Raw genomic sequence first — 27,676 nt, forward strand, 5'->3', positions numbered from 1 at the left:
CCCGCCCCTGTCCCAGGCACCCACCCTGGCCCCGCCCCGGAGGCCCTGTCCCCTCCATGCAGGGCCCGCAGCGTGCCTGAGCTCCCACAGTCCTGAATTCCAGCTCCAAGGGGACACGGGGAGGGCCCGAGGCCCCAACGGTAGGAGGGGTGGGAATGAGGGTGGAGACGGGCACCCCCGGCCCTCCTGGCCTCACCTGGTTATCCTCCGCGCCTCCAGGTGGCTCGGGGAGTCTCTCCGGCGCTTCCGCATGGGCGAGTAGGACCGCCGTCTCCGACGCGCTCGCTCGCGCTCCCGCTGCTGCGAGTCCTTCTCGTTGTACTTGGGGTCCCGCTCCCTGAAGGGGTGCGGGGGTTATTGCGGCTGGCTTTCCCGCGTGAACGCGTGGGACAGGGGCACTCACTGCCTCTCACCTGTGCCCTTCACCCTACTGCGGCAGGTGGTGGCTTCCTCCCGGGGCCCCAGGGGGCTGTGGGTGTGTACTGTGGGGGTGAGGCTGGGCACGTGCAGGGGTGTCAGCCTTCGAGGGTGGGCATTACAGGGGCGCGGCTGCCACGGGGGCGAGGACGTGAACGTCAAGAGGGCTCTGGTGCGTGCGTAAGAACTGGGGGCTCTGAATATGGGGAAGGGGAGTATTAGGTGTGTGAAGAGGCCGGGGTGTGGGTATAGCGGGTGCATTAGGGCCCCCAAACATAACTCCAGCGAAGACGAGGATGCTGGGTCATCTTCCCATCCCTACTCGTGCAGTGCTGGACAAAGGGGGAAGCGGGGCGGGCTTGGGTGACGCTCCCCAGACGTGAGCTGGGAGGCGTGGCCTGTGCCTGGGGGGCGGGGCCTGTACCTGCTCGGGCTGTACCGCGAATAGCTGGGGCTGCGGCGCGATCGAGAGTTTCTGCTGGGGGGGCTCCTCTTGCCAGACTTGGAGGAATAGCTGGAAGAGCGAGAGTAGGACCTGCGGGAGAGTAAACAGTCTCCGAGGGGCCTGCTGGGCTTCGCCGGGGTCGCCCCGGAAGTGTAGGGTTTTATTCAGCTGGTCCTCAGGGGGTGACCTTTTTCTTTCTGGACGCCAGGCAGAGGAACCTGACTGGCCCTTTCCTGGGCAATTAATAATAATATCGACCACTTCCTCTGACTGAATTCTTACTATCTAAGGCTACTTATTAGCTGTGTGACCTTGGGCAGGTGATTTCACTTCTCTGGGCCTCTGTTTTCTCATTTATATAAGGGGGTAAATAATCGAACTTACCCTATAGAATTGTAAATGAGTAAATTAGGGCAAATCACATACTGCACAGAGCCAGCACACAGGAAATGTTAGCTATGATTGTTATGTATTTTATTATGTGTCAGACATTGAACTAATGCTTTTTGTGCATTATCTCATTTAATCCTCAACAGATCCTAGGGTTAGGTACTATTAAGCCCATTCTGTAAGTCGGGAAACCGAGACACGAGAGGTTAATGTTTTCATTTTACAGATGACGAGACTGAGCCTTGGAGAGGTTATCTGTGGCCCAAGGCCACCAGCTAGGAATGGGAGTAGCGGGCATTCAAACTCAAATCTGTCTGACTTCTTTCACCGGTGGGTCAAAGGACATCTCCAGTTACCTTAACTAGCTCCCTAAGGACGAAAGCGCTGCAGAACAGAAGTCAAAACTGCACTCACCTTTTCCCGGAGGAGGTGGATCGGCTTCGGGTGTACCTGGGGGAGGCCCTGGGGTTTGGGGATCGGGAGGAGTGACTGGAAGAGCGGGTGCTGGCATAGGAGGGGCTGCGGGAGCATCCTCTCATGGGGGAGCTCCGGGCTGTGGCTGGGACCAAACCGGATTTCTTCACCTCCGCGCATTCCAGACATGGCGACTGAAATCCTCTGCAGATGTGGGGAGAACACCTGTTAGCACTGGCCTGACCGCTAGCCTGGAGGCATCTCTAGGTAACACTCCTCTCCCTACCTTTGCCCAGGCTGTGATGCCCTCAGAAACCCCTTTCCACCTAGTCCCATCTTACTACCTCTGGAAAGACTTTCTAGGCCACAGCTGGTAGAGGAATAGGGACAGAGGGGGATGCATTCCAGAGGGGGCACTTCAGAGTATTTTAGGTTAGTGGGCACGAGCATAATGGTAAATAACATCAAATCACATAGTGAGAGATTTATTCCCTTTTGAGTCTTTTTCAGCCCATCTGAGTACATTAGAGACACTGGATTGGGTACTAGTGGGTTTTCCACCATCTCTGGAACACTGGCAGTCTCCCAGGCCTGGTGCTCAAGAGCCTTGGGCAGGCAACTGTTACTAACAAGAATTAAATCCACTGTTTTTATGTATTTTCATATAAAAAATCATGTATTTTTGCATGTGCCTTCTATTTAGGATGAATGCTATAAATTTTCTATGTAAGACAGTAGTATAAGTTTCCTTATATAAAAAAAAGTGAGTTTGTCAAGGTAAATAAGAGTCCCAGTAGTACAGGGATATGATTAAAATCAAGCAGGTGCCATGTAGGTGGTTTAAGTTTGGGAAACTTTCAGTGTAGCCCATTTTGCAGATGGGGGAATTGAGACCCAAAGAAGAGTGATGGCTTGTTCAAAATCACCCAGTGGCAGGGTCCTGTCTTCTGTATTTCTACCCTGCCTAGGGCCATATAAAGCTCCTGTTGGATTCTCAGTAAGGGCATGTTCATTTGCTTGTGCCAAGAGTCAAGTTCAAATCACATTAATAGGGTTTCCAGGCTCATAATGACCCAACCCCTGCTCACCCCTCCAATCTCAGCTCTTGGCATTTTCCTCTCTTGACTCCAGCCATAATGGACTACTTGTTCCTCCTGAAATCCCCCTGCTCCTTCCCTGTCTCCAGGCCTCAGAACATTCACACTGCCTGCAACCCTCTTTCCTCCCCTCCTCACCTAACAATAACTACTCATGGTTCAGGTTTTAGTTTGACCTCACCTTTTTTGGGAAGCCTTTCTTGACATCCCCCTAAGTCTAGTTGGGTGACCTCCACAGCCCCCAGCCCCTAGGCACCACCCCCACTTCCCCTCCACCTCCCGCACCCCTGTCCCTAGAAGACCTCACTTGGTCTTAAAATTGTCTCTTCCTCCTCCAGTCACTGAGCTTGAGGGAGAGGACTCATGTCTCTGGATACTTATCCCAGCACCTTGGACAGAGCCTGATTCATCTGGCCCAGGTCATGAATAAATAGTTGTGAAGTAAACATTTGAGCCTCTTAGTGTTCTGGGTGCTAAACAAGCATCATCTTGTATGATCCTCCCAATGACCTTATGGAACTGGCACTATTCTCTTCAGAAGGGTTAATTACTTCCTCAAGGCCACTCAGAGTCTCAAACCCTGATCTGTCCAGCTCCAAAGCCCATGCCCCCTCCACTTCATCAGTCTCCTACCTTCACTGTTGAAGGTTCCCTTGATTTAGAGCCAATGATAACCTCTTCCATTCAGCCCTCTGCTCATTGCTGATATGACATACACAGCCATGACTTTAGAGATCAGTTAATTTCAAAATGAAAGGCTGGGTCTAAATTATTTAATTTGGCTGTCCACATAAGATCAAACTAAATGGGGAACTGCTGGATGCTACTCAGGCTTTAGCTTCAGCTCTATGACAGATACGTGTTTGAATCCTGGTGCTGGCCCTTATGAACTGAGTTTCTTAACTACTCTGAGTCTCAGTTTCCCCATCAGCTTTAAAAAAGGTCTATCGTAATGCCTATGCCATAAAGGTTCAAGGAGGAATCAAGGAAGATTGTCCATGGCAAGCACTTGGCATGGCCCCTGGCATATAATTAGGGCTCCACAAATGTTAGCAGCCATTATCATTATTGTGGTTGTTAGTGCTATTCTATTTTCTTCTGCCCTGAAGTATGTCCTTTGTCTCATCTGGGGACATCACTCCTTTTTCTTTGAGATGTTGACATTTGTTCTTACCCAGCCCTGGCTCCCAGGCAGGCTTGGGCGTGAACTGAGGCCAGAGATGTCCTGGGGCTGGCAAACCAGAGGCTACGTGTGGATGCCAAGTTGTTTGTCCAGGACTGAAGTGGGCTGTGTGTGCTGGGGACAAAAGGGTGCTCTGTCCTTAAAGAAGCCATTAACAGCTTCACTGCTAGGGCTTCGGCTATCATTCTGAAATCTTGGCCACTCTGAACAAAAGCAGACTCCCACCCCCAGAAGAAAGAAGACCCCACTGTTAGCATGGCAGAATATACCCGCAAACCTTTTCCACCCCTCTTGTATCTCTGCATCCGCCCCATTAATTACATGCTCCCGAGGAAAGGGACCATGCCATTTTTGTATCTCCAGCACCAAGCTGAGTGGCTGGCATTCAGGAGGTGCCTGAAAACTAGGAGAGGGATAAGTAACTGAGTGAATGATATAGAGTAAATGATCAGCGATTTTTACTAGCTATTATTGTGACATTATCCTCAGTGATTAGCATTTTGCTGTGATTTCTTGAATGAGAGAGTAAGGGGGTAATGAACTAGAATTACAGCTGGCTCATAAGCAACTGCATGAAAGGGTTTTCTGCAGAAAAACTGCATCTAGCAAGTGGGTTAAGATACACATGTGTGCACACGTGCGTGCACACACACACACACACACACACACACACACACACACACACTCTGCAGGTATATGGGAACCCTCTGTACTTTCCACACCCACAACCTCCCCCGCCATTTAGCAGCCCACACTGGAGTGATACATCTGTTATAATCAGTGAACCGCCGCTGACATCATTATCCCCCGAAGCCCAGAGTTTATATTAGGGTTCACTCTTGTGAACCCAGTGAGTTTTGACAAATGTAAAATATGTATCCACCACTGCAATGTCACACAGAATCTGTGCTCCACCTGTTCATCCCTCCCCACCCCCTAGCCACCCCCCCCGCCACTGTCACCACTGATCTGTTTACTATTTTCACAGTTTTGCCTTTTCCAGAATGTCATATAGTTGGAATCATACAGGATGTAGCCTTTTTTAGATTGGCTTCTTTCACTCAGCAATATACATTTCAGGCTCCTCCCTGTCTTTTCATTGCTTGATAGCTCATTTCTTTTTATTGCTGAATAATATTCCATTGTCTGGATGGACCACAGTTTGTTTATTCATGTACTGAAAGATGTCTCGGTTGATTGCAAGATTGGGCAATTATGAATAAAGCTGCTACAAACATCCAGGAGCAGGTTTTTCTGTTGCCACAGATTTTCAATGCATTTGAACTTTTTAAAATGACAGTTGACTTTCAATGGATTTAATGTTAGACTTTCTCCTGAGATTAATGGTAAAACTGACATTTGTTTTTGCCTGCCCAGCCTCTGTCCTTCCTTTAACAAAATTTTTTCAAAAAAAATATTTTTTTTGAGAGAGAGCCAGCATGAGAGCGAGAGTGGGGGAGGGGCAGAAAGAGGGAAACAGAGGATTCGAAGCAGGCTCCACGCTGTCATTGCAGAGCCTGATGCGGGGCTGGAACTCATGAACGATGTGATCATGACCTGAGCTGAACGGAGCCAAAGTTGGAGGTTTCACTGAATGAGACACCCGGGTGCGCCTGCCTCTGTTCCTCCTGATATCAGTACCCTGACTTTTCCTTCAGAGAACCAGACCTCCCCCAAGTTTTGTGTATGTGGGAAGACTACTCATTAGCCCTGATGGTAGCGTGTGACAAATTCTTGCCAAAAGCACAGCATCTCCTGGGCCAGAGTGATTGATCCAAGGGTGGGCAGATGAACCAAGATGGGCCAAGCAGAAGCAATGAGAACCTGTCTTGGTATTTTGCTGAAATTTTTGGGAAAGAGGCATTCTGCTTCCATTGGCTGGCTAACCTGTAGAATGGTTGGCATGTATGCCCATGCTTGGGAGGGTCTGCTTGAGAATGAAGCCAATAGAGAGGGAAGCAGAGCTCCGAGATGTAATGGGAAAGATAGATTCTCAGTGATGTACTTTTCAGCCCCTGGATCCAGCTGTACCCGAAGCTGATATCCTTGGATATATATTTTTTAAATTATGCCAGTTTGAGTTGAGTTTTCTCTCTCTTGCAAATCAAAGAGTCCTGGGTTAGGAGTGGGGAGTGGGTGGGTAGAGGGCTGAGGTGAGAGACTGAGAAGGTGGAGCTAAGGCAGGACCCCCCACCCCCCACCCCCACCCAGCCTAAGTGCACTGACCTTGACTCTCTGCCCCTGCTGGTGGGGGAGAGATTCTCCAAAGTGGCCCCCTTGTTCTGGGGTGAGGAGGTGGTGAAGGAGTTCCCTGAATCGGAGGTGTTTCCACAGTTGAGTTCCCGGCTCTTGTTTAGGCCCCCACTGGGGCTCCCCTTCTCTTGACCCCGTGACCTGGCTGAGCTGATTTGCGTGGAGGGTGGCGAGGAGGTGTCATTGCCTGAGTCATACTCCTGGGAGCGTCCTCGGGAGGTGGTGAGCGGGCTGGCTGTTTTGGTAAAGAGGTCAGCTGCAGACCCCGACCCAGTGATCTGAAAGCAAAAACACCCGTTGGACACTGCTGATCGCCGGGCCTGTGCACTGTGTCTAAATAACCAAGAAATGTTTACCGTCATGATGCACTGTAACGAAAGGAAAGAGAGAGAAGAGGAAAGAAGAGACGCCAAAAAACAAAAGCACAAATTCCTGAAAGAATACCACAGAAAGGAGATATTTTTTTTTTACCCCCTGCTAGAATAACTGGAAGATTTAGGTATCATGCAGAGAAAAAGCATGCGATCCAGATTAAACAAAAGAAAAAGGAAATTATACAAAATTTAATTTCTAATGAATTAACTCAAACAAAACAGACAACTCAATCGAAAGGGGGGGGTGTATAAACACCCTTAAGCTAAAACAATAATAAAAATAAAGGAAGGGGGAGGGGAAAAGAAATGGGGCAATGGACATGAAAAACATATCTTGGAACTTAAAAAAAAAAAAAAAGATAAAGCCAAAATTTTAAACTTCAACCAAATCCTCAACGAATTTGACCTTTTTTTTTTTTTTTTTTTAAAGAAAAAAGTTCCCTGAATAGAACCCTAAACAAATATTGCAAGGGGAAAAGAAATGAAATAAAGAGAAGTTTTTTTTTTTTAAATATAAAGTCAAGGTCACAAAATGACATTTTAGTAGTTTTCAACTAAAGGGGAAAAGAAAGGGGGACAAAAAAAATGGAAGTCAAATAGTCTGACTGAAAACAAACGAAAAAAAAGCTCTCTACGATTATTTGTGTGTGTCCTTTTCCCCCTGGAGAAGGTAGCTAAGGCTCTCGAGTGGCTTCTAATAAATTCTCTCATGTCTTTGCGGATTATATCCACTTACCAAGCAAGAGCTCCTCCTTTAGTAGGTAGGTAAGGTGTAAGAGAAAGGGAAGAGCGGGCAACGTGAGTCCATCATTAGAGTCGAAAATGACAAGAAAAAACACACACCTTTCTGCACACCCTCACACTTGGCCCTCAGCTTTGAGTTTTGGTTTTTCAGTGTTCCTAACAGCTGAGGCATCAGATCTGTTTGGTTTTCTCAGCAAGGGGACCTCAAGGCCATCAACACTAACCTCATCAGTCCCTTAATGCCCAAGTTGGATCAAGAAACCCTTGCTGAAAATGCAGTAGGGGCTAGAGCTTGCCTCCGTCTGGGTATCCAGACCACGAGGGTATGCTTGTGACAAAGGGCTTTGGGAGGGGCTTGGACATTTGGATTTGGGGTGAATGGGAATGGGGAGGGTTCCCAGAGTCCTGTTTGGGTCTGAACTGGAACAGATGAAGGAAGAAAGGAGGTTGAGGCAGCCCTTGGGAAAGCAATGGTGTCTGTGTTTAGAAGCACAGTGGGTGGTTTTCTTAAAACGTTCAGACCAGTGTCACAGCTGTGATTGACACAGTGGGTTTGGTCTGGCCCCTGCCAATACTACTGTGCTTATTTAGCTGTGGGCGAGAGGAATCTTTGCCCTGGACCTCCTCCAGCAGTAACTATCCTCATGGGGCAAGAGATCTGTGAGGCCAGGAGGACACTACCAGTTCATGGGTACCTGAGATCCCAGAATTGTCTGTTCTCTGTTTAAATGGCCCTTGGGACCCCTTTCAAGATCTCTGCAGGCTCATCCATGGATCTGTTCTCCTGGGGACATAACCATGCTTTAGGTGTGCACACTCTTAGGTCCAAGGGTGACTCTTTGTACAGAGCTTAGATGTTCAGGCTGGGGTGTCTATGTGCATGTGTGGGAGGCCCATCACGGTGTTGGTTGGTGTAAGAGGCAGGAGGAGAAAGGGAGGGACCAGGGCATTGAGGCAGGGACACCGCCCCCACCCCCCACTGCCATGTCGTGGCCGGCCACTCTAGGGGTCTGAGGTTCTAAATTCAAACCTGACTTTCCAGATCATTTTGGAGATATGTTTGCCAGGATAGGAGAACATATTTTGTTTAGGTTTGCTGGCTTGACTTATAAACATTTAGACATCCAGTATGTAGGCCTCCTTCTATACTCTTGTCCTGGGGCCACCAGTATCAGTGAGACCTCACCGTCAAGAGCCTGCTTCCCTCCCAGCCCTTATTACAGGTAACTTGGGCCTAAAGGAGTGGGACTTTTGGGCTTTCTTAAAGGACCATGTCTGCCTTCTCAGCAATTGGTCATGAGGGTGAGGCACAGAGACACCAGAACTGCGAGAATCACAGCAAACTCTGGCGGCTCAGGATGTCAGCTTCTGGACTGGGGAGGCGGAACTTCCTTTGTGGATTCTCCCAGGAGGCTTTGCACACAGACAGGGTGATGGTCCAGCGTTACCAAGTTCTCCCCAGCACAGCCGTCCCTGTCATCTATATCTGCTTGGTGATCTGGCAAGCTTTGCTTTGGGACAAGGGATCTCAAAATAACGTTGCTCAAGTGGAGTTTTGTTGAGTGAGACTTCTTTAAAAAGAAGGTAAAGGCCCTGTTCCCATTCAGCGCCTCCTTTTTGTCTTCCCATTTGCAGTTGCGGATGCTGTATCTTTCCCACCTCTGGGAGTTCATTGGCAACATGTGTATTTCTACCACCTCTGTCAGGAATGAGAAAACTGATGGGCTCTCAGACTGGAGCTTGGTTCCAGGATGGGTGCAGGGAATCAGGCAAGCCCTTTTTGGGGAGAACGAGGCTAGAAGGTAACTCAAACAAAGGGGCCTGTGAGTATAACAGCTTCCGTTATCTATCCATTGTAACTGGCTTGCTACCCTGGGGCATTCAGGCTGGCCTTTCTCTTCCCAGGTACTTGTTCCCAGCCCTGGCTACCACTTCCAATGCATTTGTCCTGGTGCATCATGGGTCCCCATAGGCAAGGATTTCCTGAGTGTGAGGCCCCTCCAGGCTAGTGGATACAGAAGGGGACTTTGCCCTGTTCACCTTCTCAACCCCACACTCTGAGTTCACAGAGACGCTTTCAGCTTGTCTCCACCTGACCATGACTATTATACACACGTAACTTGTGTAATTAGAACTGAGAACTGTATAAGGCATCATGCTTTTCCATCCTTCCAGAAAACAGAGATAAAGGTCCTCTGAGATGTTCTCATTGGGTTGACTCTGGTGCCTGAAAATACCAACATCTCCAGCTTGTTTAAACGTCCCATTTCTTCGGATGAATATAAATTCTTCAAAATGGATGACAGTATCCTTTGCAACCCACCCCTGAGTACTTCACAGACCTTATCTCTTCCACATACCCCCACCGTGACCCCCACGACCTATGCCGATATGTTAGAATTTTCTTGGTTTTGCCACCACATCTTGCCCTCCCAAGCCCAGGCCATTTGCAGATGCCATTTCCTCTGCCTAGAATACTCTTCCCCATTACTCCATTTCACATGGCTAAATTTATACATCCTTTAGGTTACAAATCACTTTCTAGAAAGCCTTCTCTAACCCCCCAGTCCATAGTACATAGCACAACAGTCCATAGTTCACTCATTCATTCGGTCTTTCATTCATTTACTCCTTCAAAAATGAGTGGCTTCTGTGTGTCACAGCACTGTTACTCAGTGGGGTAATTTCTTGTTTTATTGCCTGTCTCTCCATCTGAGTGGGAGTTTGTTGAAGACAGAGGCCACGCATGACTAGTTCAGCGTTGTACCCAAGTAACTACCAGTGCCTGGCGCAGAGTAGGTGCTCACTAAATCTGGCTGAATGAATGAAGCTGCTCCATAGTCCTTTAGAAGCCTGAGCTCGAGAAGCCTGGGCCCTTCCTAACTTAATTCAGTGGTGAAGATGGCCGAGTGATCAGGCCCTGGTGAGGCCCAACTGGGTAACTGCCAACTTTGGGAACTTACTTGATGGCTTTTTAAAAGAGGGACTGGCCTCCATCATATTCAAAACAGTTCTAAAAAACTAGGTTGATTCTTAGCTGAAGGTTGATGTCTCAAGACCAGCTCAGGGCTGGCTCTGTGATCAAGAGATAACCTCTAGAACTGAGTTCTAGGTCCAGGCCTATGGCAGAGAAGGAATCACCTTCTGTTCTTCCTCTCCTTCTTGGCCCTCCTCGGACCCAGGACCCTTGGAGAAAGCACACAGAGGCTCTGTCCACATATTTCAGTGGCATCAAGTTCCATGCTAAGGTGAGAAGCTCTGGATCTGAGAAGCCTTCCAGACAAGTTATGCTTGGTCTCCTGAATTCCTTTCCATCTTCTACTCCTCTGGGAGATCAGCTTACAAAATGGACTGGGGCTGGCCATTTGCACATAATGGGGCTATTAGCCCATACAGTGACTTTGTTCAGATTACAAAAAGGTGCTCCTCCTGGGTCAGGAGTTAGAAACAGGTGTTTCCTCTGGCCAGACAGATTAGGAAAAAGATATACCTTTCTCTAGGCTGAAGCAGCTCAGGTCAGTATTCACGGTTGCCTTGGTGAATGGAGGGCAGGTGGGGTTTAATTCCAAGATGAGTCACTTGCATATGGGGCACAACCAGCGTTCCATAGCATCCCTAGCAGGCACTGGACATACAAATCTTCTGATTCCATTTGACCTGCTTAAAGGGTTACTCTGTGGATGCCGTAAGAGGTGGGAGCCCAAAGACCTTCATTTCTGCTTCTTTTGGCTTAACCCTATTTGGTTTTGTTTTTACAAGCCTTGATGGGCTCTGTCTATATTTCCAGGTGAAAGGAGCATTTTAATAAATTCATTAGAGATTTTTGGACAGTTTAATGGCCTCTTAGTTTCAGACTCTCCCTTTTCCAGAGCTCTCCATTCACCCTACACAAAGAACAGGAAAGGTATGGAGGGGAGCCAAGCCGAAGGTAGGATGTGTGTGTGTTGGAGGTGTGTGACAGCCATGATCATGCAAAGGAGACCTTCAAGTCATGGACATCATGACAGACAACAGAGGCCTCTGTGTTCTTGTCTCTGTCCTCTCATCTCGGAGTGGCTCCTTTCTAGACAAATACTCATATAAGATGCAAACAGTTGTCCACTTGACACTGACATGACAAGACGCCTCCTACTTGCTCCTCATTTAGATAACAGCCTTCGCAAAATTCGTCTTTGAAGAGTTCTGTTTGGAATTTCTCTTCTGTGTATTAACTGATCCTTGCCCCTGTCCTTGTAGCTAGGCTAAAACATGGTGCTCAAGATACTTTCTAGGAAGAGTCATTCTAGACCCACCGTGATCCAGTAACAATGCCCTCACGGGACCTGGCATAAAACTCTTTAAGGCTTGGCATAAAAACTCAGCCCCTGTAAGATCTGCTTAATTACTAGGTGAAAAAACATCTGTCTTAATATGGATTATCCCCAAAATTGAGACAGGAATTTGAGTGCTGGTAGTTTATCTTGAGAGGACAGGGAACTTCTGTAGGAGAGTGGGGAAATGAGGTGAGGGAGAGGAGGAACCAATGAAAGATGGGTTATCACAAACCGGCAGCCACGGTGAGCAGCTGGAGGACACTGTGGGAGCCAGTGAGGAACCGACTCCAGAGTTGATCTCAGCCAAGGAGGGAGCTGGGGTATTAATGTACCTATTCCCCACCACTCATAAGTTGAAGGCTGCACCCAAGGGGTGTCATTTCTCTAATACATCCAAACTGCCACATGGCCAAGCAAAATGGTCTTTGGCGGCCAGAGAGCATCTTCTGGAAGCTGGAAGTTAGCCGTGTGCCCTGAAGTGGAGAGGGTGAAGGGATATAAATGAACAGCGTCTGCTTCAACACCCCACATCACCACTGGAAAACTGGCAGGCCAAGTGATGTTTTCTTTCAGCTATGTTTTCTTGAGCCCACTTAGTATATATGTGCTTAGTAGGGAGCCTGCTCGACAGTAAATCTGAATTAACTGCCAACATTGTAGAATGAGACAGTTTCACATTAACAACTCTGTCTCTGGTTTGTGCCAAAGACTAAGATCTGACAACATTGGGTCCACATTCCTGCTCACTAATAATCGGCTTGAGAGAATTGCAGCTGCCCATTTTAGGTGGGGGGGGGGGGCATGAGTTTTTCTGGCCCCCAACCCCATGGGGTTCCAGTTGGTTATATCAATTAACTACCTGGCCCCTGAGACATCTAGGTTTGTGACCCTGTGTTCTAAGTGTTTGCTGCTACCTTGACCGTGCATCCTGTATGCTCCATTTCTCCCTGCCAGAACCATGAAATAGAGCTCACTGTCTTCCCCATCTCCATCCTTTGCATCCTTCTTAGGCTTTTGTCAATGGAAGGAACTAGGAGACCAAAGCCATTAAGTCATATCCAGACCCTGGAGCTATTACAAGCTATTCCCTTCTGGGTCAAAATTGCCAAGCTCAGATTTTTTTTTTTTCTCCTAAGAACAAACTGTATTTCACAAATCTATGACCATTGGGAGAAAGCAAACAAGTGTTTCCCCTTTACTCCCCCTCGGCCCCCTCCAATGTGAAGCTCTGATTTTTTTTTTTCTCTTGAACTCACAAGTTTGACTCATCTCCTTGTTCCTTAATATACTCCACATTAACACTTGGGTTTTTCTAATAAGTAATTAAATCCCCCCACCACAAACCCCAGCTCCTGGCGTTTCACTGGGAGTCTCTCTCAGCCCTCCAGGGAAGCTGGCACTGTTATTTATTGTTTTTGTTTCAAATCATTATTTAATCAAGAACGGGGGAAAAAAGGCAACCTCTCACTTACACTTCAAAATTTAATTTCAGCTGAATTCTGAGATCAAGAGGCAGCACGGCCTAATAGGTTACAAAAATACAATCAAGAAGAGAATTCCAATTAAACTGAACAAGTCCATTTACTGAGCTTCAAATGGCCCCATGGAGAGAAATGGCTATAAATTTTTTTCCCCTCCCTGCCATATGGGGGACTGGGAATTCTCATGTGAATATAGAGCTGTGTGGCAGAGCTTTTAGCTACAGGGTTCTGGTTATTCCTTTAAAAAAATCCTTTTGTTTCACAAAGACATTAAGTTTATTTTCCTTGCTGTTGTACATCTTCCTTTGTACACTAATTAGGAAGACAGCAAAAGAATGGGTTCATTGACCTTTGGGAGTTCGTGTGAAAGCAGGCGGGATGTGGGGACGGCGGGAACATGACAAAGTCTTTCAGGACTGGGTGATCCCTCAGAGTGATACGCTGCAATTGACCTTGGACCCAAGGAGGTGGTCCAGCCTCCTGTCTCCCCCACCCCCTCCCCACCACAGGAAGCTGAGAGGGAATCGCAATTTCAGTCCCATCATGCCTCTGAAGCCCCTCCTGCTGGCCCCCAGCCCACCGGCTCTCAAAACTCTCTATATGGATCCAGTCAGGCAAATTTTGCACCAGCCCAAATTGAACTGGAGGAAAATAAGTTCACTGTAATGAGTTTTTCATCCGGCTGAATGTGTTTGATTCAAGGGCTCATCCTTTCTTCGGAGGGCAGGTCAGTACTACATGTAGTCTTCTGGTGGTAAGATGTCATTTACGTGATAGAAAATGGTGGTTTTCTTTTATTCTGAGCTGACGTGGTGGAAGTTGACAACCTCATGCCACTTTCCGTTAAAAAACAGCAACGGCAACAACAACCAGAACAGGTCCTGCAAATTCCCATTTCATACTGCCCTTCCTCCGCATTCTGGTCCTTGTCTTCTCTATACTGCAGTGAAATGGTGTGGCATGTGGAGTCTCTCAGCTGAGCGAGAGCTCGAAAGGCTTTTGCAAGGATGTGTGAGAGCCTGGACCAGGGGTCTGAAGACCAGGGCTGCCATATGCTTTCCCTTAGCCTCCTTTTCCCTGCCTGCAAAGTGGGATGTATACCTCCATCCTGCCTTTCTTCTTGGCTTGTTCTGAAGGTCACCTCAGACCGTGGATATGATTGAGCTTTTTGAACCCATCACATCTGGGTTTATTAGGAGTAAGTTTAATAACACCACTACGATGACAAATAATCACACTAGCAATGATTGCATATTGAGTGTCGATTATGTCCCAAGCATTGGGCTGAGTTTCTCATACAGAACTGAAAGTGCATGAGGGTAGGATCCTTGTCTGTCTTGTTCACTGCTGTTCAACCATTGCCTGGAACGGTGCCTGGCACACAGTAGGTGCTGAATGCCTATTTTTTTAATGAATGAACACCTCAACTCACTCCATCCTCACAACCGCCCTATGAAGTAGGTATGATTATTAGCCCAAAGTACAGATGAGGACACCGAGGCCCAGGGAAGTGAAATGACACAAGGAGAGTCTTATAATGAAGCACATGGACTCTGAGGTCAGACTTTCTGGGTTTGGATCCTGGTTTCTCCATTTCATGTAGCTCCTTTTCACTTAATTGTTGTAGGCCATGGTTTCCTCAATGTAAAATGGGCTCTCTTGAAGGGCTCTTATAAGAAACAGATGAGGTGGCACGTGTGGAGAATTCAGCCTAGCAACTGGCACATAGTTGGTGCTCAGTTGGCTCTGTTGGTTGTTGTTACCCAGGGTCTCCCAGGGAGACAAGATCATGACCCCAGAGTCTACAGATCTGCTCCAAAGCCCATGTCTTCATCACTGCCCTCTCCTGCCTCCTCTTGTTAACAAATTTCATGAGGCCCTCTTTTATGGATCTCAGGTTCTTTCTGCTGCCATTCTACCTTCTCCTTCCTCCTCTTCTTCCTCTTCTTCTTCTTCCTCTCCCTCTTCCTGTTCCTTTCCTTCTCCTTCTTCTCTTCTCTTCCTTCTCCTCCTTCTTCTCTTTCTCTTCTTCTTCTTCTTCCTTTTCTCCTTCTTCCCCTTCTCTTCCTTCTCCTTCACCTCCTTCTCCCTCTCCTTCTATTTCTCTTTTTCTTATGGCGTCTGCAGGTTTTTGTCGGCAAGGAATACATGGCAACTGTTGGCCAAAGCTGGAGGCTGAAGGAGGAAGGGAGCCTGTCCTTCCCCTTGGTCTAGCGTCCTAGAGATCAGCCCTCTTCCAGATTCCCTCTCCAGTGAGGGCAGATTTAACAGAGAGCCCCATGTCAACAGGGAAAGGGCTTGGCCAAGGCTTCGCTCCACCAACCTCTCTGCCATCCAGTCGGTCCTCTGGCTATGAATGTAAGCTTCTGAGACACAAGCCATGATACATACCAGCTCCCCTTCCTCCCAGCTGGGCCACCTACCTAAGTCTCTTTGGCTCTGTGAGCCTGTTTTTCTCTCTGAAAAATGGTGATAATAGTCGCATCTACCTCAAAGAAGTGTTTTTGAGACCAAAAAAACCCCAACAGCTGTGCAAAATATGGGATAGTTTATAGTGTTACTTTACTTTTGTTCTAACAAAAGTGCCTGGCACATAGCAATATCTCCCCCTCCCTTTATTCATCAGCCATCTCAATTTGGGGAACCCATCCTTCAAAGCTCAGCTCAAATGTTCCTTTATTTGTAAAGCCCCGTCGGGCGCCAAGGCAACACTGTCTGGTCCTTTCTCTGTGGTCTTACTACCTATTATACTTACTTCCATCACCACCATGGTTGATAGTCACAATAGTCAATAACTGGTTGAGTGTGGATACTGCCTCATCCAAAGGTAGCTGGCCTTGGTACTAAGGCTATCAGGTATCACTCTTTAGTTGCTGAACTTGTGAGAAGGCCCAGAGGTACTACGGGAGGGAGGGGATACCTTTGGTGACTTGGGGGTAGTGTGGTGAGAGGGTCTATTAACCAACTATTGTGCAAGTTTTTGAATATTCTGGCAACTAAGGAGGAACTCGTGCTCACTGACTCAATCTCAGCCCTAATTACAACACTTATTTCGCTGCACTGCAGCCTGCTGTTGACTACCAGACTGAGCTCTGGAGTTCAGGAAGAGTGTTTTATTCATCTCTGTCTCCCCGATGCCTTGGACAGAGATGGTTGAGTGGAGATAAAGAACGTGAATGAGACTGTGAAGGGTCCCCAAATCATCTCCTTGGGACCCTCCATTTGGATTTGGACTCTGACTGAGCAAGAGGGCTTCAGGTTATCTTTAGCTCACCGACTAGGATTTCAATAAGACAGAGCCCTGAATTTGCATATTCATGTATGCAGATAGGCCCCCCTTGATGTAATGTGCCAGTCCTTGATTTTTTAATGAGCCGTGCATAGGAAATACCTGCAGTGGAGTGTGGCAGGAACCATGGCATAGAAGACCCTTCACACTCAGGTTCCTGCTTATCCCTAGAACCCCATCTCTTGGCCTGGAATTCTGCCTCCATCCCTGACTCCAATCTTTGCTTCCTGCTTCCTTTGGCTGATTCTTGCTCACCACCAGTTTCTCAGTTAGTTGTTACTTTCTCTGCCCTAACCTAATGCTAGCCCTAATTCCTTTCCCTGCCTGCTACCTACCCCCCCCCCGCCCCCCCCGCATCTCAGCATCTCTGCTTCCTTGTTGTGTATTGTCTTTTACAGTCTTTACCTTGTCTGTCTCCCTCGTAAGAAAGCACAGACTGTTCTATGTTCACCGGATCCTGAGAGCCATGGCACGGCAGACCCTTGATGGATTATTTTGTGGATATTTGGTAGATTTGAATGAGTGATTGAAACGATTCTCCAAGGGCAGTGCCTTTGCTGTTCTCTTTAATAGGGAGCTCAGGAAACCTGTGGTCCAACCTGGCACCTTCATCCATCTCTGCCTTTTGCAAGAGAGAAGAGGAGAAAGGGTCGAGCATGGAGGGCACTCGGAGGGCTAGACTTGGGGGTGTCTGATGCCCCCAGAAGTCAGACAACCGTGAGTAGGGTGGGGCTAGCCACTGGGGCTGCAGCTGCTATTTAGGATGAAGGAAACTGAAAACAGAGGAAACAGAGGCCCCGGCTCTGCTCCCAAGTCCTGCAAGGACTAGCCTGGGCCTGGAGCCACACTCTCATTCCTGCTGCTACCAGTGCTGCTGCTATTGTCATTGCCCCATGACTATTTCCCCTATTATTGGCAGCCACCATTAAGTAGCATTTCTTCCTCTACTTTCGTTCTAACAAAAGTGCGTGGCTCATAGGGCTGTCTCTGTGTGTTACAGTCTGGAACGTTTACTTACATTAACTCATCGAATCCTCGTAACATCCCTCTTACAAGGCAGGTCTCACCGTTCCCCTCATTTTGCAGATTTAGAGAAGACTGAAGCACAGAAAGTTTATGCAACTTGCTCAAGGTCCCACAGTTGCTAAGTGCACAAGCAGTACCTGGAAAGCTGTAGTCATAACACCCACTAATATTTGCTGAGTTTTCCCCTGGGCCAAGCACCGAGCCGAACAGTTTCTCATACTAGTTTGCTTTTGTCCTAACAGCAGGGTTTTTGAAGAAAAGACTTATTATGTGCATTTTTTTAAACAGATGAGGAAACTGTGGCCCGAAAAGGTTTAAGTAACTCTCCCTAGCTCAGGGCCAGTATTTGACGGCATAAGCACAGCCCCATGTTTTGAACAACTCTAACTTGCCACAGCCCACGGAAGTCATTTCTCTTCTCTGAGTCTCAGTTTTCTCTTCTTGGAATCACGGCACTGAGCTAGGGGAGCTCTTAATGCCTGTCCCTTGTAGGTACAGATGGGCCTTCAGGTCTTCTGAGAGGGGTTGGACCCGTGGGAGGCACTGAGACTTCAAGAACCAATAGCCAAACTGGTTCCTTACCAGCTGGTGTGGGAGGACCACACTTTTTTGTTTTTTGTTTTTAGTCACATCCAGCCTTTTTCAACATCTGGACAGACCTGGCCTGTTAGGAAACCATCCCAGGAAGGGGATCAAACAGGCCAGTTTTTCCCAATGGCACTTTTTAGCGAGAGTCAGTTGGGGCCACCAATTGGGCTGCCACAAATACCAGGACCAGAAAGACAGGGTGAGTTTTACTCATTTAAATTCTTCTGCCTCTTCTTGCTGCTATTTTAAATTGATTTCTAACTTGGCAACAATTCCCCTGGGAGACAGATGAGCTTGGCATGCCCATTTTCCAGGTTTGGAAGCCGAGGCTGAGAGGAGTAGAAGGAATTGTCCAGCTAAGCCAAGACTTGCACCCACCTAGGCCTCCACAGACTCTCTGCCATGCTGGGAAGACATTTTATAACACATCAGTGGTGGTGGGCTGGGGGGAGGGGGGGGGCGCGGAATGCAGGTGGGCATTTTGCATCTGCAAACTACTCAGCAACCACAAGGCCCTTCTACAAAGAGGGGAGGAAGCTGGGAAAGTTGTGGATGGTTCTAGCTAGGCAGAGGATGTGGACAAAATGAGACCTCGGTGAGCCAGGGTGCCTTGCCTGGTAAAGAAGAGTTTCCCAGAATGCACTGCAGGTGATAACTTGCGTCAACCAGGCCCAGCTAGTGTTTACCATGGCCTTCCCTTCCTTGACCTTCCTGCAAGCACCCTGAACTTCTCTTTTCTTTCACCTCATCTGAATTTTCAGATTCACTCGTAGCTAGAAGACACAGGCCCCTTCCCAGCTGTCAGCTGCGACTGGAGTCTGTGTCAACGTTGCATCTCCTCCTGTTTGTGTCTCTATCCCCTGAGCATCGACAAAAGGCCTTCGCATACTTTATCTTACTGGATGTCCCCAACAACCCCATATGCAGGTGGTATTATTTCAAGTTTGCCAATGAGAATGCTGAGTTTCAAAGAAGTTAAGCAACTTTCCCAAAGCCACACAACCAGCAAATAGCAAAGCTAGGACCTGAGTTCAGATCTAACTCTAAAGCCCTTGCCCGGGGAAACTTCCTGGTGTCAGACTGTCTGAAGCCACATTCCAGCTCCTCCTTATTGACCTGAGGGGAGCATTCCGGGATTCCATTCAATGTGGGGTAGCTCAATCGGATTCACTCTTGCTTTGCTCTGTGGCTTTACCTCAGACCGTAACCTCTCTGAGCCTTGGTTTTTCTGTCCCATTTGTGAAAGGCACCAGTGAGAGCAGCCATACCCCCAATTCCCTGAGACCTTGTGTAGACACATGAGAGGACACAGATCAAGTGCTATGAGCTCCTTGAAGGAAAATTCTCATATACAGTCAAGGCCATGTTTATATAGGTGAAATCAAATCCCAGCTGCTAATCAATGCTGCAGGCGAGCTGGTGTCAAAGATGCAGACTTCACTGAAATGCTGGAATGCCTCTGATACATCAAAGACCCCCTCTTTTCCTTCCTCCCCAAAGAAACCTCCTCCAGTGTCTCCCACATGCATTCCTGCAGATGTCACTCTGGAGACCGACATGTAGTTTTCAATGTTTCCCTGATAAAAAGCCTGGGTATTTTAGCTTTACTTCCTCCCCCAACTGAGTGCTGCTAAAGGCTGGTGAGTGACCCTTTGGTTAAGCAATACTGAGGTCTGAAAAACAGTGGGGTATTTGCCCAAAACCGAATTAAAATGTGCCGTACACTGCCCTGAACTTGTGTCTCCACCTCCCCCCAGTGTCATGGCCAAGACTGGCCGAGGAGGCTGTGTGGAATACTTACTACACCCCTGGCCGACAGGAGGCTGAGCATCTGGAGGGGCTGGCTGGGCGGGTGGCTGGAGCGGGCCTCGGGGCTGGCCTTGCCGAGGGTCTTGGAGCAGCGGCGGGAGTGCCTTCGGCGGGACTTCCGCCCTTCCTCGGGGGACCTGCCGCGGTGCCTGGGGGGCAGGGGAGACAGGCGTGAGGGTCTTTTGAAGGGGAGCATGGCAGAGGGGTGGCTGCAGAGCCAGTAGGATCTGAGGACTGTGGAATGTGTTTGGGTATGTTTGTATGAACCACGTGTGCTGCCGTTCTTCCGTCCGTCCATCTGCCCATCTGCCCATCTGCCCCCTGCACCTGCCCATTCATTCACTCACTCTCTCATTTGTTCATTCCAAAAATGTTGCTTCGTGTACCTGACACTGTCTTTGGGGCTGGGAATGTAGCTGGGAGGATAGAAAACATCCCTAGCCTGATTGGTTTAGTGTCCTTTGCGTGTGTGATTGTCAGTATGGTTGTATGTGACCGTGTGCATGCCTGGGTGTGTCCCACTGTGTTTGCCTATAAATATGACCGGACACATCCGTATGTCTTTGTGTGTGACTTTGCCATCTGTGACACAGACACATCCTATATTGACTGCCACCCAAAACTTTTGAAAAAAACGTAGCTGACAAAAATGCAAAGATGCCTTGCGTAAGCTCGTCAGACCTGGCTATCCTGTCTGCAGCGGAACCCAAAGGAATCTCTGACTCTTTAGAAAGGGCATATTTAGATTCTGCTAGCCTGTTAGCTCTGGGCCACAGTAGTAATAAAAGTAACACCTTACTGATTTGCATGGCACTTGCCCTCTTAGGGCATTTCTTGCAACTTGAAGACACAACACAAACACAGCAGGTAGTTCCCATTTTTACAGACGAGGAAGTTGGGGCTCAGTGCTGTTTGGGGACCTGCCTGAAGTCACACAGCTTGAAAGTGGCAGCACCAGGGCCAGGGCAGACTTTTCCGCCCCAGTAGGAAGCAATGCCTCTTGGTCATGCTCTGAAATGTCCCTCTGGTCTCTGGGACCTCCCGATCATTTTCACTGGGTGTGTGGCCAGTGCCTACTGGAGCGTCCCTCAGCCCAACAGGCATTGGGGAGCTCAGACAGCAACATCGCCAGGAGCGGTGACCGCAGAAGGGGGCCGAGGCCGGGGTCTGCAGAGGTAGCCATTTCGCTAAGAGGTGAGGTAGAGGGCAGCATGCTGAGGGCAAGCTCTCTGCACTGTCCTCTGACCCAGGCCAGCAGGGCTTAGCCACTGAGAGCCGATTCAGCCTGGGCCTGGGGTCAAGGGCTCAGGCTGGGTCACCTCTGGACCCGGTCTCTGACCCAACTCTGCCACTCACTGTGACCTTGCTCAGATACCTTTGCTCACCACGGTGGAGTTTTCTGCATTTCCACGTCAGTAATGCACCTGAGCTCAGTGCGCCAATGCCCTCCGGACAAAGGCCACCGGGAGCACGCCTGTGGCTGAATAAGCGCATTTACTGCTCCCTGCAGTGAGGGAGAGCACACACCACAGGGACGTGTAGGCTGTCCCTGTACGGGAGTGTTCTGGGCGGGCAGCAGGTGACTTCAAGGAACTGGGGCTTTGTTCTGGATTGGATGCTGTCATTAAGTGGAGGTGATACTCTGGCCGGGTCTCTTCATAAATCTTGGAGCCTAGACCAAGGCCAAGGCTAAAACTGGAAAAGGAACAACAGTCCCTCACGCTAGCCAGGATAGGGAGACTCTGGGTCACTTTTGGGTCTTGGACAAAGTTCCTGTTTTATCTGGGCTCCAGCCTGACAACAGAGGGGCCTTGTTTTTTTCTGGCCACTCAGGGTCACAGAGCAACCTTGTCTGATGCCGATGCTCTTTACGGTTTTTGGTGTTTAGGGGAAACACAAAGACTTAGTGACGGCAGCACACGTCAAGGTCTGTGTTTCCTTCCTCAAATGCTTCTCATGCTCGGCTCCACATCTGCCTCTTGAAGGAAGATTTAAAAATCTCACTGACCTGGCCCCACCTCCTCTGAACTAGATCGGAACATCAAGAGGGTAAGATCCAGGAATTTGGCATTTCAAGAATTTTCCAAGGTGACCGTAAAGTACAGCCAAAGTGGAGAAGCCCTGGTCTAGTTGATGGTGTGACTGGGGTGATCAAGAGAGAAAATGCGGGGCGCCTGGGTGGCTCAGCCGGTTAAGCGTCTGACTTCAGCTCAGGGCATGATCTTATGGTTTGTGGGTTCAAGCCCTGTGTCAGGCTCTGTCCTGACAGCTTGGAGCCTGGAGCCTGCTTCGGATTCTGTGTGTGTGTGTGTGTGTGTGTGTGTGTGTCTCTCTCTCTGCTCTTCCCCTGCTCGTGCTGTCCCTCTCTGTCTCTCTCAAAAATAAAAAAAACATTAAAAAAAATAAAAAAAAGAGAGACAATGTATTTGAAACTGTAGCACACTGCCTGTAGGAACTAGGAAAATATTCCCCCTCTCCTCTTTCTCCTTTTTCTTCTAGAGGTTGATTTAAGTGGGATGAGGTGGGACCAGGACAGTGACTTTTTAACTTAATTTAATTTAATTTTATTAAAAACATTTTTTTTAAATGTTTATTTATTTTCGAGAGAGAGAGACAGAGCACGAGCAGGCGAGGAGCAGAGAGGGAGACACAGAATCCGAAGCAGGCTCCAGGCTCTGAGCTGTCAGCACAGAGCCTGATGTGGGGCTCGAACTCACAAGCTGCGAGATCATGACCTGAGCCGAAGTCGGATGCTTAACCATCTGAGCCACCCAGGTGCCCCTATTTTATTTTATTTTTTTAAAGAGTTTATGTATGTATGTATGTATTTATTTATTTAGAGAGTGAGCATGCAGGGGCATGTGAGCAGTGAGGGGCATGTGAGCAGAGAGTGAGCAGTGAGGGGCAGGGAGAGAGGGAGGGAGAATTCTAAGCAGCCTCCACGCTGTTAGTGACAGCCTAACGTGGGGTTTGAACTCACAAACCATGAGGTCGTGACCTGAGCCAAAGTTGGACGCTTAACTGACTGAGCCCCCCAGCCCCCCCAGGACAGTGACACTTTAAAATCTCCCTGGGTAACCTGAGCGTGTCGCCAAATATGGGGGAAGCCCACAGGGATGAACAAAGCAGCCTGTGACATCCAGAAGCCGGAGGCCTTGGTGCATCCTCTGGCCATCAACAGTTCCAAACATCGACTTCAACAAAGCCGCGCTCCGTTTCTTCTCACCCACAAGAGAGCCCTCCTCCCCTTTCTGAACACGGGACAGCTAATGTGTCAGCACGGAGAGGGTCCTGGTTAGGAGAAACCCGACTCGCAAGGGCCGCAGAACTAGGTACTTGGTGCTTTCATAGGCTGTTCAGCTTCTCTGTGCCTAGAGCAACGCTTAGAGAGTGCACCAAGTCCAAAGCCAGACTCCGCAGTTCATTCCTAGCTCCGTCACTTAGTAGCTGATTAACAAGTTCCTTAACCCCTCTGTGCCTCAGTTTCCTCATCTTTAAAACGGGGGATAAGAACAGTAGCTACCTCATGGGGTAGCAGAGGGGATCGTGTAGTTACTTCAGGGAGAGGGCTCAGCACCTCACACCATGGCAGTGGCAGTGGTCACTGGCCCTTAGGAAACACACATATGTGCTCAGCGTTGTTCCTGTACCTGGAGGCAGCCCGTCCCTTTTCTCTACAGGGAGGTGTTGATAGTGTCGGGGGAGGCTCCCTGGGGAGAGGGGTTACCTGCTCTCACAGCTTGAGGAGCGGGTCTCCGAACTCTGGGACCTGGAGGGACAATGGTGATGGCGGTGACGGTGAGACTTTCGGGGCCGGCTTCGTGATCTTGGGGGCGGTGAAAAGTAGTGAGTCAGAGGAGGGGAGAGAGGGAGGGGGAGGGAAGGAGAAAGAAAGAGGGAAGGAGAGGGTGGGGGAGCAGGAGAGGGAAGAGAGTGGGGAAGGGGGAAGAGAGAGGGAGGGAGAGAGAGATTTTGATCTTGTGACATACATCATCCTCTTGCACCAGAGTCACTGTCCCTCCCAAAGTTAGGCATCTCCCCCTACCCACGCCCCACTCCCCATCACCCCAGCTCTTCGGGCGGTTGGCCTCTCCAGCCAGCCATACTGAACACAAGTGAGTGGCAAGGCTTCCTCTGGAGGAGCCAGCCTGGGACTCAGCCTGGGTCTCGGGTTCCCACCCCGCCGCACCCACCCGCCCTGACGCAGACCACACCTGCCAGGAGTGTCACGTCCCCTTGTCACCTCTCTCCCACCTAAGACAGGGGTCTCAATCTCAGTCAGCCACTGTACTGTGTGAATCAGTCGGGCAAGAGCTAAAGAAAGAAGTGGCCTTGCCTCCAGAATATTGGCGTGCTGTTGGATCTTCTAATTTTTCAAGTGAATGTAGAAATACAGATTTTTATGCAAAAGATTCCTATTTTTAAGTGGAAGGTCATTTTTTAACAAGACACTGGGGGCAAAGAATGCACATTTGCAGAGTAAATTAGGCCTTTGGGCTGCCAATTTATAACCTCAGATCTGGAAAATTAAGTCCAGATTTTTCACATGGAGTCAAAGACCTGCTTTCAGAGTTAGAAACATCACTGGCAACAGAAATTACAACAAACAATCAACAACCACCACTACCACTAATAGTGGTATTATTACAGGTTACTTCAGTTCCCCCTAAATGATAATAATGACCCAGAAGTAATAGCAGCAGAGACAATGGTCACTGAGTATGTACAAGGAATGTCAGTGGTTTGGGCCAAGGCACGATGTCAGTGGGAGTTAGAGAGGGCTCTATCAGGAGGTAGCCTGCTTATTCCAACAAAGGACTCAGGGATTCTTGCTAATGTGATAATCAGACCATATCCCTGCCCTGTTTAACCCTTCCCATTGCCCTCATGTCAAGTATGCATTCTGATCCTGAACCCCGAGCACCTTGAGGAGTCAGCCCCTGCCAAGCTCTCTAGCTTCCTTGTGTGGTGTCTCCTGCTCTGGCTGGGCAGGCTCAAGGAAGTCCAACTGCTTGTATTCTGGCTCATGTATGTCCCAGCTCATGATGTCCTTCTGAGGATGATGATGACAGGTGGCCCATATTTAACACATATTGCCTGCTGGGCACCATAGTCTAAATGGACCAATCTCTGCCTTCACAACAACAACGTATGAAGTAGCTTCTCTTACTTCTCAGATGAAGAAACCGAGGCAGAGAGTTTAAACCATGTGCCTAACCAGTAGCCTAGAATGGTTACCTCTGTCCTCACTCCAGTCAGTCTACACACTTCCTCCTGTAGGAAGCCCCTGCTCACTGCCAAGCCTGCCGCTATGCCCTGGGCTCCTAGCCGCCATTACTGTGCTGTGACCTGTCCCTTGTCTGGCTCCTGTGTTCCGCTGGGAACTGTGAGCATCTTGAGTGTGGAAGAATATTTGGCTAAGCTCTGTCCTCGGGCCCAGCCCAGGGCCTGCCATGTATTAGGGCCTTACTAAGGGATGGTGAATACAAGCAGGCTCAATCTCTCCAGAGATCACTTGTTTAGAAGCATCCCCGACCATAGAACCTGGCAAGAAGAACCATCCTTTATCTTAGGGGCGCCTTGTTTTTCTTGCTTCTCCCTCTCCTGATGATGCTTGTCTTTTGCATCACCTAGTAATTTCTGGGGCTCATCCAGCTCTTGGCACCAGGGAGAGTGGCCCCCTTGCTGCCCTCAAGCAGTCAGCCTCAGTGATGACCACCCCCACAATCCCCACCAGTGCTCTTAGAGTCTCGGTCCAGCCCCTGGCTCTATGTGTCTATACTGCAGCCCCACTGGACAAGTGATACCGAGGTCTCTCAGAGTATGTGCTTGGTCTGCGCTTAGTGTGAATGCCTTTTGACTTGAACTGAACAAGCTTGCTGATCGGGAAGTTGTTCCCTGAGCTAATTCAAAGCTCTACTGTTTCCTTCTGGAGCATTCCCCAGGCCCCTGTGGGGGTGGCTCAAATGCCCTCCTTTGCACTGACCTCGGATGAAGTGACCCCTCAGGCAGCAAAGCGAGGTGCCCTCCCTCTGCGTCCCTGCCTCCTCTTTTCCCTCCCCAACAGCCAACCGCCTTTCATCCTATTGCATTTGGTCCTCACTTTAGAGGCTTCTTGGCGGGAGATAAAATATTAGTTGATTGGAAAACACATGTGCTAACATTTGCAGGGTATAAAGTAGGTGGGTTGTAACCACATTTACTTTTAATTTGTCTGGGAACTGAACTCTGCAGGCAGCACCAGCTGATTTGAATTTCCACCACCAGCTATACACCGTGAACCAGCTGGGGCCCCGAGACCGGGGGTAGGAGCTTCGCTGCAATCTCCGTGATGTAAGCCCCCGCAGCCAAGGCTCGGACTCACAAGCACACTCACGCGTGTGCTTGCACGTGATCATGCCCCCATGACCACTCACGCACACACGGCACACCTGTGTGCCCAGGTTAACCCCCCCCCCCCCCACCCTCCATACGTGTAATGCACGCGGGTAGATAAGCGGTGCACACGCAGGGTGCAGAAAATCAGCACGCGGGCAGACTGCACCCACGTGACACTGTTCGCGTTCGTGCTTACGTAAGCAGAAGCATACAGAATGCTTCCGTGTGGACACAAATATACACCACACACAGACTATCCCCATTGCATACGTTTGTACACGCCTTCCACACAAATGTTTGCAGGATGGAAAAACGTACAGACGTTTGCAAACAATGTGCATACTATACATACACGCCTTTCATAGAAATGTATCCACAAGGCACTGCAGGCACACAGACGCACATCATTCACTTTCACGCACACACAAATACACGCACGTCACATACACAACCTCGTGCATTTACACATACCCAAACCCAAACTGCCCTTCATCAGCCGGTTCTGCCTTTCCCTGCCTTCCTTCCTCTCACCCACCCCCACCTCACGTTTATTTGGCCACGCCCACACTCTGGCTATGCAGAGGTCAGGTTCCCCGCCTCCCCCCGAAACTGGAGAAAAGAATGTTCCAGGTGCTCCCTACTTACTGTTTTTTGTGCCTCTTCTCGTCCCTTCTTTTGCTTTTTGGGCTGGAGGAGCTAATGGAGAAACGGCCAATTAATTAAAAGATGCAGAATCCCAGTTCCAGATAAAAAGAAACAGTAGTTAAGATGCTTTACACACCGAGGTTACAAGACCCAGGCAGTCTGGGGACAGATGCTAATCATTTCCAAGAGGAGAGCAGTCACTGCTGATTTTTTCACCCAGCAGGTTCAGCTAGAGACAGTGACCCACACACAGACTGAGAATGAGGTGACGCAGGGGGCCATGGCCAGCTCTGGGAGCTTAATAATACAGTCGTAAATAAAGGTAATAATAATACCTGCCATGTGTCAAGGATTTATTGTAAGCAAACACTGCTAAATACTTTTTGTCAACAGTCTTATTTTACTCTCCCTGCAATCTGTGGGCAGAGGCACATTTATTTAATACGTACTCATTTTACAGATGTGGAAACTGAGCCTCAGCTAGGCTGAGAAACTTGGCCGGGATCACACAGGTGAGCTAGGATGTGGCCCCAAACCATGGGTCCCCAGAGCCTAGGCTATCGGTTGATGTTCAATCAGTTTCTAAGAGCAAAGAATGGAATATATAGGGAGACACTCTGAAGCTTCATGAAGCTTGGCCGGTTCTGTAACGTACTGCCCGTGATTATCTAAGTATCTGTTGTTGTTTTTTTAAGTCAGAGGGCTGGGGTATGGACGGGTCTGGTGGACAGTGGTGAGGCGGGTTCCCAGCATTACCAACTAGAGGCCCCAGAGGGAGGGTGAATGCTATTTGGTAGTTCAAGCCAGACTGGCTTCAGGGGGGTCACCAG

At 48.9% G+C, this 27,676-nt stretch overlaps 1 protein-coding gene and 2 long non-coding RNA genes across 6 annotated transcripts in view; 2 read left to right on the forward strand and 1 right to left on the reverse strand.

Annotated features, from left to right (window-relative positions):
* SRRM4 (serine/arginine repetitive matrix 4) overlaps positions 1–27,676 on the reverse strand; it is a 156,268-nt gene that overhangs the window by 7,990 nt on the left and 120,602 nt on the right. For 2 of the 3 annotated variants that reach the window (XM_058691654.1, XM_058691652.1), the window contains 7 exons: positions 26,847–26,897; positions 23,551–23,649; positions 19,816–19,972; positions 6,173–6,477; positions 1,667–1,870; positions 842–952; positions 197–337 (listed from right to left, as the gene is read on the reverse strand). In XM_058691654.1, the coding sequence (XP_058547637.1) occupies positions 197–337; positions 842–952; positions 1,667–1,870; positions 6,173–6,477; positions 19,816–19,972; positions 23,551–23,649; positions 26,847–26,897 (1,068 nt within the window). The remainder of the gene's footprint in view (positions 1–196; positions 338–841; positions 953–1,666; positions 1,871–6,172; positions 6,478–19,815; positions 19,973–23,550; positions 23,650–26,846; positions 26,898–27,676) is intronic. The other variant, XM_058691653.1, reaches the window with a different exon arrangement.
* Positions 20–27,180, forward strand: LOC131489717 (uncharacterized). Of its 2 annotated transcripts, none has more exons than XR_009250689.1 (4): positions 20–140; positions 21,712–21,872; positions 26,058–26,156; positions 27,067–27,180. It is a non-coding gene; the product is annotated as an uncharacterized LOC131489717 (long non-coding RNA). The 2 variants fall into 2 exon arrangements; XR_009250688.1 differs by having other exon boundaries at positions 25–140; positions 26,091–26,156.
* Positions 1,852–5,660, forward strand: LOC131489718 (uncharacterized). The gene is made up of 2 exons (XR_009250690.1): positions 1,852–1,933; positions 5,461–5,660. It is a non-coding gene; the product is annotated as an uncharacterized LOC131489718 (long non-coding RNA).

This window comes from Neofelis nebulosa, chromosome 11, assembly GCF_028018385.1.
Source record: "Neofelis nebulosa isolate mNeoNeb1 chromosome 11, mNeoNeb1.pri, whole genome shotgun sequence".
In the NCBI taxonomy this organism is placed as follows: domain Eukaryota; kingdom Metazoa; phylum Chordata; class Mammalia; order Carnivora; family Felidae; genus Neofelis; species Neofelis nebulosa.